The sequence below is a fragment of the Sinohyriopsis cumingii genome, chromosome 3, assembly GCF_028554795.1.
Source record: "Sinohyriopsis cumingii isolate HCF-2022 chromosome 3, ASM2855479v2, whole genome shotgun sequence".
In the NCBI taxonomy this organism is placed as follows: Eukaryota; Metazoa; Mollusca; class Bivalvia; order Unionida; family Unionidae; genus Sinohyriopsis; species Sinohyriopsis cumingii.
This window is the reverse complement of record NC_142963.1, coordinates 17,192,450-17,204,990: the sequence shown is the minus strand read 5'-3', so window position 1 is coordinate 17,204,990 and position 12,541 is coordinate 17,192,450. Positions and strand designations below refer to the sequence as shown.

The 12,541-nt window shown below is 39.9% G+C and overlaps 1 protein-coding gene across 1 annotated transcript in view; it reads right to left on the bottom strand.

Annotated features, from left to right (window-relative positions):
- Window positions 1–12,541, bottom strand: part of LOC149802489 (uncharacterized) — a 55,949-nt gene that overhangs the window by 16,358 nt on the left and 27,050 nt on the right. The window contains exon 6 of the mRNA XM_089951727.1: window positions 86–176. Within this exon, the coding sequence (XP_089807853.1) occupies window positions 86–176 (91 nt within the window). The remainder of the gene's footprint in view (window positions 1–85; window positions 177–12,541) is intronic.

The following is a 12,541-nucleotide window of genomic DNA, read 5'->3' as shown; positions in this document are numbered from 1 at the left end:
AAACATACAGTAAATACGGTATATTCAACAGAGGAACTGCAGTCTGTAAATCTTGAAAGAAAGAAGGCATGTAAAAACAACTCACCAATGTCTCTTTCTGCAAACCCATATAATGATGAAAAGTGAAACCAGGACTAGTACACCAGCTACTGATGCTCCAATTATCACACCAAGTCCTGAAATTAACAAAAATGTCATGTTAGGATGTTAAAATAAATTATTTTACAAATGATAAAAGAATCTTGAAAGAATTATATCAATATTTTTTATAGCATAAAAAATTAAAACACTATATTACCTTTTAAAAATATGTCATCAGGTTGTTAAAAAATTAACTATTTCTGGATTAGTTAGCTCAAAAAAAGAAGAAAATATTTAGATATCAGACAATAAAAGTATATATATATATATATATATATATATATATATATATATATATATATATAATGTTTTTTTCAAGGTCATTATATGAGTTGATGTTAAGACAAAAGAATTATCAAAATTTCAAAATGAGCGCATGGTATACAATGACCAAAATGATATAATTTAATCAAGCTGCTTCAAAACCCAACTTCTGCACAAAACTTTACAACTGACATCCATATGCGTATGTGTGCTTTGGATTTTTAACATAGTTTTAACAATTTTTCAGTCATATTGCTTAGATGTCTGCACTGTGGCAGTTTGCACTGTGGCATCATGCCGCAGACATGTGGCATGATGTCCCACCCAGTCACATAATACTGACACCAGGCCGACCAGTCCTAACACTAACCTCTTAATCTTGAGCACCAAGCAAGGCAGCTGCAAGTACCATTTTTATAAGTCCTTGGTATGACTTAGTCGGGGTTCGAACCCACGACCTCCCTCATCCAAGGTGATATCCTGGGACTCCTCATCCTAGTGATGCCAGGGTTGATGTACAAATCATCCATACATAAAGAAACCAAGTTTTCCTTGTAAAAAATGTTTTTTCGAAAATACTTACCCAATCATAATACCTTAGGAGAACTACCACTACCACACAAATCCAGCCCTCCCAGATACTACTTATAGCTAAAGGAAGCTAAAAGTTGTTTGCCGGCCTTTTCGGCAGTTGGGCAGAGTGATTTCCCCTTTCATATAAGACTTGGCAGCACAGTGTAAGAATATCCCAGTTATTAATGGAGTGGAGGGCACGCTCCCTATGGACATAACTGCCTGAAGGCTGGTAGGTTATATGTTTATTATGATTGGGTAAGTATTTTTGCAGAAACATATTTTATGATAAAAAATTGGTTTCTTATTTGAATACATTACCCAATCATAATACATTTGGAGAATAGATAAGAGCTGCAGGGAGGTACATCCCCTTACCCTGGAGATACCCTCTCTGGTCCCTTAAAGTATTGAGACAGCTACTAGGTAACCCAACTGGAGGAGATTCCATCTGTTGGGATGCGGCTTCAAAAGGGAAAGAAATTTCCCCGCAAATCCAGCAGAAGTAGTGAAGCCACATCTTAGGAAGTGTCAATAGATCTGGAAGGGAGATCTGTTGAGCTGTGGATATAGGTCCTACCAGATTGAACTGGCCTCTCTGGGAGACAGATCTCAGAGATAAAAGCTTGAAAATGTGGATCTTCATCCCACAGCTTTACTGATGTTGGTTAGCGCACAGTTCTGGTCTGATGCTAGATTGGTGGCAACTGCTTGAACCTCTTGAGCCAAAGTGCATAAAAGTTTTATGAGCTGGGGTTATTTCCCTTTATGCTGAGTGAATAACCCCCTTTCTCCAGGATGTGATATTCTGTTGCAATCAATACTCCTGTATTTTATTACAATTACAGTTGATGTGTCCAGATAAGACAGAGGGTTTGTGACAAAAGATTAGCTACCCGTGGAAGAGAGATGGTTCTCTGCAATGAAAGAGGATGCCATCATGAATAAGACTGACCTGCATGTAAATCAGGTCTGCTGATAGGGCATGTATGTCAAGAATTCTTCCTGCAGTTGCTAATGCTATGAGGAAGCAGGTCTTGTAAGAAAAGAACCGCCCGAGATGCCATTGAAATGGTTCAGAAGGTGTCTTATCCAGCCAGGTTAACATTTCTGGCTGTGTATACACAAAGTTGGTGAGAAGGTCAGACAAGTCTTGCATTTGTTCGATATCCTCTTTCCGAAGATCATGATGATCGTGGAACGTTAATCTTGGACCATACTCTGAATTAACTCTCTCTGAAGAGCCAGGGGATGAAGTTAGCTGTCTGTGGTATCAATGCCTGGGGAGGTAAGATATGTTCATTTGTGCAGCACTGGGTGAAACTCTGCCAATGACTTCATATGCTTTCAGAGTGGAGGCCTGTCGTGCCTGAGTTACGAAAATGTTTAATTCTGGGGGCCCTGTTTGAGATGATCCAGATGTATAGGTTCAGGCTCCAGACAAGAATGAAACAACTGCCATCGTGGTTATATGAGTAGATGAAGAAAACCAGAATTCCGTGGGGTTTCTGATGCAAGATTGATGAGGAAGTTAATCCACAACTCCTCCCAATGGCATGGTGCTATGAGGATGAGGCTACAGGCTGATTCCCTTGCTTTCTGTATCACTTTGGAATCAGAGGTTTTGGGTTTTTTGTGGGAGTTCAGGTTGGCCCAATCCAACGATAAAGCGTCAACTGCCCAAGCTGTTGGGTCTGGGACAGAAAAGACAAAGGATGGGGTTTTGGCATTCCCAACTGTCACAAACAGGCCCACCAACAGTCAATCCCATTAGGTACAGATCTGAGTGAGAACAGAGGGATGAAGAGACCATTCTTTCTGTACTATCAACTGTTCTGTGAGGAAGGGTTGGTCAGTGAGTTAAGGAGTCACAGGATATGGTGAACCTGTATGGTTTGTTGATGACAACACCACCTCAAAAAATCCCACACCATGATGCAAAGGTCTGGGGACAGAGGTCCTCCTCGTTTTTGAAGATAAATCACCACTGTAGGATTGAGTTCCTCCTTGTTGTTTGAGATAAGTCTCACACCATGATGGAAAGGTCTGGGAATCAGGGTCCTCCTTGTTGCTGGAGATAAATCACCATTGTAGGATTGAGTTCCTCCTTGTTGTTTGAGATAAGTCTCACACCATGATGAAAAGGTCTGGAAACTAGGGTCCTCCTTGTTGCTGAAGATAAATCACCATTGTAGGATTGAGTTCCTCCTTGTTGTTTGAGACAAGTCTCACACCATGATGGAAAGGTCTGTGAACTAGTGTCCTCCTTGTTGCTGGAGATAAATCACCATTGTAGGATTGAGTTACCCCATGTTGTTTGAGATGAGTCCCACATCATGACACAAAGGTCTGGGGACTGGGGTCTTCCTTGTTGCTGGAGAAAAATCACCATTGTAGGATTGAGATAATCCTTGTTGTTGAGATAAGTCACCACTGTAGAGTTGTCAGACAGAATGAGAACTCCCTTGCCATCTAAATATTCTTGCAACCAATGAAAAGCTTTCACAATGGTTGTCCTCACCAGAATTATTGATATGAAGATGTGATTCCTGGAGAAAGCATGCACCACTGGCATCCCAAAATGATGGTAGTGGGTTGGCTCCCCAGCCTTTCGTACTTGCATCGGTATAGACTGTAATCTCAAGCAGGTGGATGCATAGATGCAAATTTGCTGTGAGCCAAGTTAGGTTGCTCCCAATTCCACCAATGGTGCCTCCACTGGGTGCCAATTTTGAGAGGGATGGTCCAATAGGCAAACATGAGGACTCCATTTGTGCAGAAAAAACAGTAGCATTGCAGTAGAAGATGACCTAGGGCCATGATGTCTGCTGGTGAATGCCCGATCCTGAGGAATACAAAATAATGGTGCCTGTGTGTTTAAGTCCATACCTAGGTGAACAAACCGTTGAGATGCTACTTGCTCAGATTTTTCCTTGTTGATGAGAAATCCAGATTGGTAACATGGGCTTTTATGACTGGTTAGAGCTAACTCATAGATGTTGCTGCAGGATGTTGTCCCAATAACTTTATGTTGTCACCATAGAAATGGTCCAGACATGCACCAATACTCAATTCGTTTGATAAGGGAAGACCCTGGGGCTTACGCTGAGCCTCAATTTGGGTGCCCTGAATTGATAGAAGATGTTGTAGGTGGATCGCAGAAATGTCCTTGAAGCCTATGAATAGAGACATGAAGGTATGCACCATCAAAACCAACAGTGATGGCAAAGTCTCCCTCACAGATATCGTTCAAAATGCATAGTAGTATATCCTGTAGGAGCCAAGGGGCATAGATAAATGGAAATTATGAAATTGTTGGAGCTTTGATAGGATGGCTTTCAGAAGTTAGTGTTCTATGAGTGACCCTTGGATCCTTTTGTTGATTCCCTGTATTATCGATGTATAAATGCTGTGGTTGTGAAAGAGAAGGAAGTGTGTCTCCTTGATGGCTTGTTAACGTACATCATCCATCGGGATGTTAAACAGAAGGCAGAGGATAAAGGTAATGCTCTTAGCTTCAGACTGACTCCCATGCACACTCTGAGGTGTTCTGAGTGAGACAAGATAAGCTATGTTACGTCGGTTGGAGGATAGCCTGAGAGAACAAAAGTCCAACAACGATGTCATGGTAATGGTTCTAACTGGGAAGTGACAACAAAGGCCATCCGATCAATATGTATGTTGTGTAGCTATGTTATCCCCAACACAGTGAGATTACTGTCAATGCTTGGCTTCCAAATGAAAAGCTGGTGGGAGTCCAAATGTAACTAAAGTCAGAACCTTCCATTTCTCTTAAGATCAACAGAGGCTGGGGTGGAAAAATGTCATCAATGGAAATTCAGGAGGCAGAATCTTAATGTGCTTTCGTATAGAGTTGAATAGATGACAGTACAGGTAGAACAAACAACATCACCTTGGTTGTGTGGAGTGAGGCTACAGTCCCCTGTAATGCATAAGACTTACCTGGCGAAGAGGGGTGAGGTCTGTTGCTCACTAAACTCATCGAATGCCCTGAATTAGAAACCGTGACTTCAAGACAGTCTCTGAGTAAAGAGGCTCTTCTCTGTTGAAGTGTGAGGATGTACTCATGGTATCATGCTGAGTGAGTATCACAAGGTGGTATGAGTTAGACTGATCCCTGATAATGCATGCAAAAGTTGGGTTCGACATACTGGAATGATTGAGCTGTAATATTGATGTTTGGCCCTTCATGATCTCTAGTATATGGCCTAGGCTGGTTGCAACATTAACAGGCCATCAGTGTGAGGAGGATATCGTTAGGATCATCAGTTGGGACGGGTTATATTATATTTGATCCATGTAACCTGACCATGTCTTCTGAATGAGAAGAAACTTGGCTGTTTGTTAGCTCTGTCCCATTCTGTAGGAAAAATCAAGTTGGATCCCAGGGAGGGAAGGTATGGGGACTTCCAAAAATGATGAGTCCTGTGGTGGTAACTTGGGTCCCTGACCTGTTTCTAAGCATGTCCATGTCCAGCACTTTGTGGCTAAAAGGTAAGTTGAAAAAAATTATCTCCCTTATTCCCATAAAGATTCACACTGAGGACAAAATCAGCATGCAGACTGGTGAAGTCTTTAGTCTGAGCTGTATGCTGTTTACACTTTTCCCATAGTTCTAGTCTGTAAGACAAAACAGACAGAACATAAAAACCTGTAGCCCTGCACCTGTCTTAAAACGCAATGTCCATGCAGAGCTAAATCATTAAAAGGGTGACCCAGAATTGATACGTCTAATAAAGCAAGGAAGCATACAGGTAAAATCTAATGACAATACCACCTGCTTATAAACCTGTGTGCCTAAACATGTGATGTTTGAATAACATGTGGGCACACAGCTACACCAAATGATGGTTACCTGGAAAATGTGAAGCCAGGCGATTTCAATTACAATGCTTATTAGCTGTAGGTCAGGTCAAGGATGGCATGTACAGGTAGAATCATTGAAGCATGGTGTTCCAAGGCTAAAAATACCGTTGTAAAAGATCTCACCTTTATTTACAAGAAAGAACAAACATATGTAAGGAGTTCTTCTGAGCATAAGACATGCATGCCTTGGATAGAAACTTGCCAATATGTACCCATTTGTAAAGGAATTACATATATATAGGAGCTGTTGTTGTTGTTGTAGGGTTTAATGCCATTTTTCAGCACACGTTAGGCTATACATGGCGGCCAGTATTAATGGTGGAGGAAGAACCCAGGAAAACCATGGAAAGAACCACCAACCCACAAAAAGCTAATGGCAAGCTTTCTCACACCCACATTAGCCAAATCCGAGACTCGAACCCACGCAGAAAGAGGTGAGATGGCAGTGATCCATAATGGAAAGTGCTTTAGACCACTCGACCAACTGCATATAGGAGTTATATGAGCACTAGAGACTTGCACGTATAAATACAAATAGCATGAACTGACTGTGAAGTCACTTAGGATCCACATGCAAGTACCTAATATGTGATGACGACAAAAGTTTGGCAACTTGTACTGACAGAACTTTGTCGTGAAAGAAAGAGAGAAAAAGTTGGAAATATAGATGGAGTACACTTTCCTTAGAAGTGAAAAATTCCTCCAACTTGTAGTGGTATATCTTCCACGTAGCTTCTGGCTTTTGCAAGGTCTCATGTGATGAAAACATGCTTCTTGGCACAAGCAGAAGTAATAACTAAGATATCCTTACACGTTGCCACTAAGTCTTATATATAAGGGGAGATCATTCTGCACAACCACCAAATAGGTCAGCAGACAACTTTTAGCTCCCATTAGCTAAAAGTAGTATCTGGGAGGGCTGGATATGTGAGGTAGTAGTAGTTCTCCTAAGGTATTATGATTGGGTAACGTATTTGAAGAAGAAATTACCTGAAAAATTATATATCAATTTAATTAGAATGGAAGTTCCTTCATCACTGAGAGCCACATGTTTGTTTATGTGCTTAGTGATTTTGTAAACATTTACAGGCAGTAAACTAAACTAAGCCACTTACATGTGTTGCAGCTGACATGATGCCATACAAAGAGATGTCACAGTGTGTAAGAGACTTTTGCTGACATAATGGCATAAAAAGAGATGTCACAGTGTGTAAGAGACTTTTGCTGACATGATGCCATAAAGACATATCAAAGTGTTTAAGAGACTTTAACTGACATAAGAAAGCCACATCACAGCATGTAAGAGACATGCTGACATGACACCATACAAAGACATGTCACAGTGTGTAAAAGACTTTTGCTGACATAATGGCATACAAAGAGATGTCACAGTGTGTGAGAGACTTTTGCTGACATGATGCCATACAGACATATCAAAGTGTTTAAGAGACTTTAACTGTCATAAGAAAGACACATCACAGTATGTAAGAGACATGCTGACATGACACCATACAAAGACATGTCACAGTGTGTAACAGACTTTTGCTGACATGCTGCCATACAAAGACATATCACAACAAAGACATATCACAATGTGTAAAAGACTGACCTATCAAAGCTACAGTAATAAACCTGGGGCAATCATTCAACTGACTGGCCGCTTCTGAAAATCCTGGAGATTAGGAGAGGTTTTCATGTTTCAATTATCTTGTATTTTTTATTTTATTTATTATTTTAGAGTTTCTGAATAATCACTGAATAGTAAAGAAGACATAATGACCCAAAAATGTCAGGGGATAATTTATGGGCACTTGTGTAAAATGTCCAGCATGTTGTATCAGCAACTGGTCATTTCAGCCCATCTAATGAACATGTCTGCAAAATAAGAATAATTTGAAAGCTTTTATATAAATGGCAAGTAGTTTCTTAAGGGACACACACAGGTGTTGCTGAGGTCTTGAAATACATTAAAAATATATCAAAAATAAGGGTCCATTGTTGAAAGAGCATTTATATGGTAATGAAAATCCTTTCAAAAAGCAATAATGGTGATGATTAAATACTTGATGACAAACTTGTTTTCGATTCATAGATGTGCAGTAAAAAGTTTTCAATTTTCATTTCAGACCTTTAGTTTCTGAGAGAGGAGTAAACACCTCTACCCTCCCTTTAGTTTCTGGGACAGGAGTAACCACCTCTACCCTCCTTTTAGTTTCTGGGACAGGAGTAACCACCTCTACCCTCCCTTTAGTTTCTGGGACAGGAGTAACCACCTCTACCCTCCTTTTAGTTTCTGGGACAGGAGTAACCACCTCTACCCTCCCTTTAGTTTCTGGGACAGGAGTAACCACCTCTACCCTCCCTTTAGTTTCTGGGACAGGAGTAAACACCTCTACCCTTCCTTTAGATTCTGGGACAGGAGTAACCACATCTACCCTCCCTTTAGTTTCTGGGACATGAGTAACCACCTCTACCCTCCCTTTAGTTTCTGGGACAGAAGTAACCACCTCTACCCTCCCTTTTTATCTCTGAAACTTTCCTTAATGAAAATCTGTAAGGTGAATTCCTACAGTACATTTTTATCATATGTCATAAATTGTAAGGTGAATTCCTACAGTACAATTTTATCTTATGTCATAAATTGTAAGGTGAATTCCTACAGTACATTTTTATCTTATGTCATAAATTGTAAGGTGAATTCCTACAGTACATTTTTATCTTATGTCATAAATTGTAAGGTGAATTCCTACAGTACATTTTTATCTTATGTCATAAATTTCAAAATCAAGAGAAGGTCCTGGACCAAAACTGCTGGAAAGCGAGTGAACTGAAGACAACATGAACAAAAAGCACTGCAAAATGTGGCTGAAAATAATATTTCTTGACAAAGCTATTCATCCACATAGAATCAATGGGTTATAAAAAAATTTTCACAACAAATGAAAGGGTGACCACTGATGAAGCCAGTCTTCACTAACAACATTACAATCCAAGTCTGGAAATAAACAAATCTCAAAACAAAGTATGTGCATTCTAGTATTTCTCTCTGACCCATTGTGAAAGTTCCCAACTCTAAAAAAATTGGGGATATCAGGGCACTTGAAGGTCTCGCATGACTTTAAATTTCAAACAAACCTCATGGCTGATTTTTTCGAAGATATCAGGAAATGGGGGCTTAGGAGAAATAAACAAAACACAGAAAGCAAACAACTTTAATTTGAGTGAGTGTGTAAGTTGGAATTTTAACGCAGCTTTTACCATTTTTCAGTCATATCGCTACGATGTCTGCAGTGTGGCAGTTTATAGTGATGTCTAGCACTGGGGCATCATGCTGAAGACACGTAGCATTATGTCCCACCCAGTCACATTATCATGACACCAAGCCAACCAGTCTATATACTAATCTCTTAATGCTGAGTGCCTAGCAAGGCAGCTTTTAGTACTATTTTTGTAAGTCTTTGGTATGACTCAGCCGGGGTTCAAGCCCACGACCTCCCACATCCAAGGTGGTTGCTCTACAACTTCAGTTTGATCTCCTAGTGCAGATATGCCTTAAATCTGATACGGAAACGCTATAAGGAAGAATCTGAATGGGTTTCATGATGATTTTCAAAATGACATAAGAAAAAGACCTATACCAGAATTTCTCAAAAGGGGACTACAAAAGAAGACTTACAAAAGAATTTCTTAAATGGGGATTACTCAAGAGGATTTATACCAGAAATTCTTAAAAGGAGATTACTCAAGAAGATTTATACCAGAAATTCTTAAAAGGGGATTACTCAAAATTTATACCAGAAATTCTTAAAAGGGGACTACTCAGGAAACTAATTTTTTCTATTAAAAAATGTTTCTTTGTAAATACTTACCCAATCAAAATACCTTAGGGGATCTGCTACTATCTTGCAAATCCAGCACTCCCAGGGCAAAAAACATTTGCTATAAAGTTAAACGTTATCTGCCGACCTAGCTGGTTTTTCTTTAAATATGTTACCCAATCATAATAATTTTGTAGGATAAGTAAGATGTTGTGGGAGGTACATCCCCACACTGCAGAGATGCTATCTCCTGTCCCCAAAGGTATGTGAGTCAGTTTCTAGGTAAATGGACTAGAGAAGGCTCTATCTGTCGGGGAGTTGCTTCTTAAGGGGAAAACTTTCCCTCCCGCAAATCCAGCAGGACTTGGAAAGGTGACTTCTTGTGCCATGGAGGTAAATAAGTGGAGAATGTGGAGTCTGATCTCAATCACACAGCATGGATAATGTCACAGAACAGTTCCAATCCAAGGCTATGCTTCAGAAACTGCTCTAACCTCGTGAGCTAAAATGCTGGAGTTATTTCTTGATATGCAGAGCAAATAATCCACTCAGTCTAGGATAAAAGTGTCTGTGCTGTTATACAGTAATGTCCCTATTTGAGAGGTAGAATTAAGCTTGATCTTTCTCAATGCAGTGGCTTTGTTATTGAAAATACCAATTCAAAACTCGTACTGGATCTTGTAGATGGTCTTGAGTTGAAGTGTCCAGAGTAGTCAGTGATTTTATTACAAGTGTCTGGTTACCCATGGATGGGATCCTGTTCTTGGCAATGAAAGAGGATATTGTCATGAGTTAAACTGACCCATGTTGAGAGAACTGCACATAATCTGGGTCCCTTGATAAAGCATGTATTACACTGATTCTGCTTGCCGTTGTTGATGCAGATGAGGAAGCAGGTCTTACATAAAAGGTGAGTCAATTATGCCTTTGCAAGTGGGGTTTTTATATGCAATATTGATCCATCATGTTGAAACTGTAAGTAGATAGGTCCACCAAGAAGTGTATTGCTGATTTTGCCTGCCAGCTGCCAAAGTAGAGAGGAGGCAGGACTTGTATGATAGGTGAACAAATTAAGCTCTTGAGAGCACTTCAACTAGTGAACCACTGTGTTTATATTCCATTGCCTTAATATAATTGGTTGGTCCTATATTCCCTATTTTAGCAAAGTAATCAGGATGAAGGGACACTTGGATACTTTTGATTCCTGTATAATGTTCAGATTCCAAGGTGTTTGGATGTGGATACAATTAGCCATTCCAATGTATAGGAAGCATCAATTAGCCCAGCCCTTGGGCCCATGATTGGTTTGACAAAGATTGAGACTAATGGCATTCCACATTGTAACTAATGTTCATCATAAGTCAATCCCACTGACCACATATCATAAGCCATTTGAATGGGGCATGAAATCACGTCTCTTGCAAGTCCACAATGACTGCGCAGTCTACACAATTGACAGCATTATGACCTGGTGTTATATTTCATCAAAGACCCAAGAGCATAATAGAGTTGACTGAATGTTCTTATGTTGAGGATTAAATGATAAGTGGTGTGTTGTTGCTGAAAGAGCTAAGGCCAAAAGCTTAGTACATGGGCTGAATGTGATACAGAGTTGGATCCACATGTCATCATGGTAAGTCTTCCCCATTCAAGCATGAAAGACTGAAGTCTTCATCCACCAGGAATCTGAGATAAGAGTAGTAAGTGGGGCCTGTATGTATGACATTGAGAAAGGGATGGTCTCCTAGGAACGATAGTGGAAATGATGGACCTCCCTGTGACTCTTCAACTTTGTTCAAGAGTTTTAAGATTGTTTCTCAGTGGCATGCACCCTATGGATGTCCCTATGAGCTTGTTAGTTGCATTGTAAATCCCTCTACTATAACTGGGATTAAGAGGTGATAGTGTTTTATAGTGAATTCCATCAACTTGATTAATAACATAAGAGAATAGATTATGGTGGTTGTGAGCATATCTTGGGCCAAGACAGATCTGTAAGGAGCTGATAGAGAACACTGAATCTCTTCCATTTTGATTAAGTTCATAGTTGATATTATGGCAATAGGATGTTGCACCTCTATGTCATTAAGTGGACCCTTCTATGAATATGTACCAATTTATTCTGTTGAGATTCATGTTGGACGGATATAAAGTATGGTCCACATATTCAGGATCATGAAAATATTGGAAACTAGGTTGATCCACAGTCACAAAATCGTGAATCAACTCATGAGTATTCAAATGGAAAACAGGAGGCATTTGTGATATAACATACAATTCACCCAAAGATACTTGGAACTAGTAATTGACAATGTACTCAGTCCTGAAATGTCAAAACCTATTCACATTGTGGAAGCTACTGAAAGTAGATTTTTCAAAAGATTATTCTCACTAGGAGTCAGAACAGTGGACCTGGCTTGTGATGTTAAAAAACGAGGACAGAACTCATTGAAGTTGGATCTAATAATGATGAGGGATCTGGAATGACCATTTCATTGTCTATAGATTGAGGAAGTGAAGTCAATGTCTCCTGCACTACCTGTGAAGTAGTTGGATAAGAATGTTGATGATGACAGTCCACTAGACTTACGACACTTATGAGACAGATCCTGTGATTTCTAACGCGTCAATAAGTAGAAACTCTTGTGAGGCAGAGACCTGTGGGTAAGTGAAAAGACATCCCTTGAAGATGGACACAGATGCCAGAAGTGTTTTGAGGTACTAGCATTGGTAAGATTGATCCATGAGGATGTCTATATAAACTGAATGTCTTAAGTAGAAAGTGCCTAGCAGCACTATGTGATTAGACTGATCCATGAGAGTGCCTGTATAGACTGGTCGTTGTCTGCAGGAAGTGC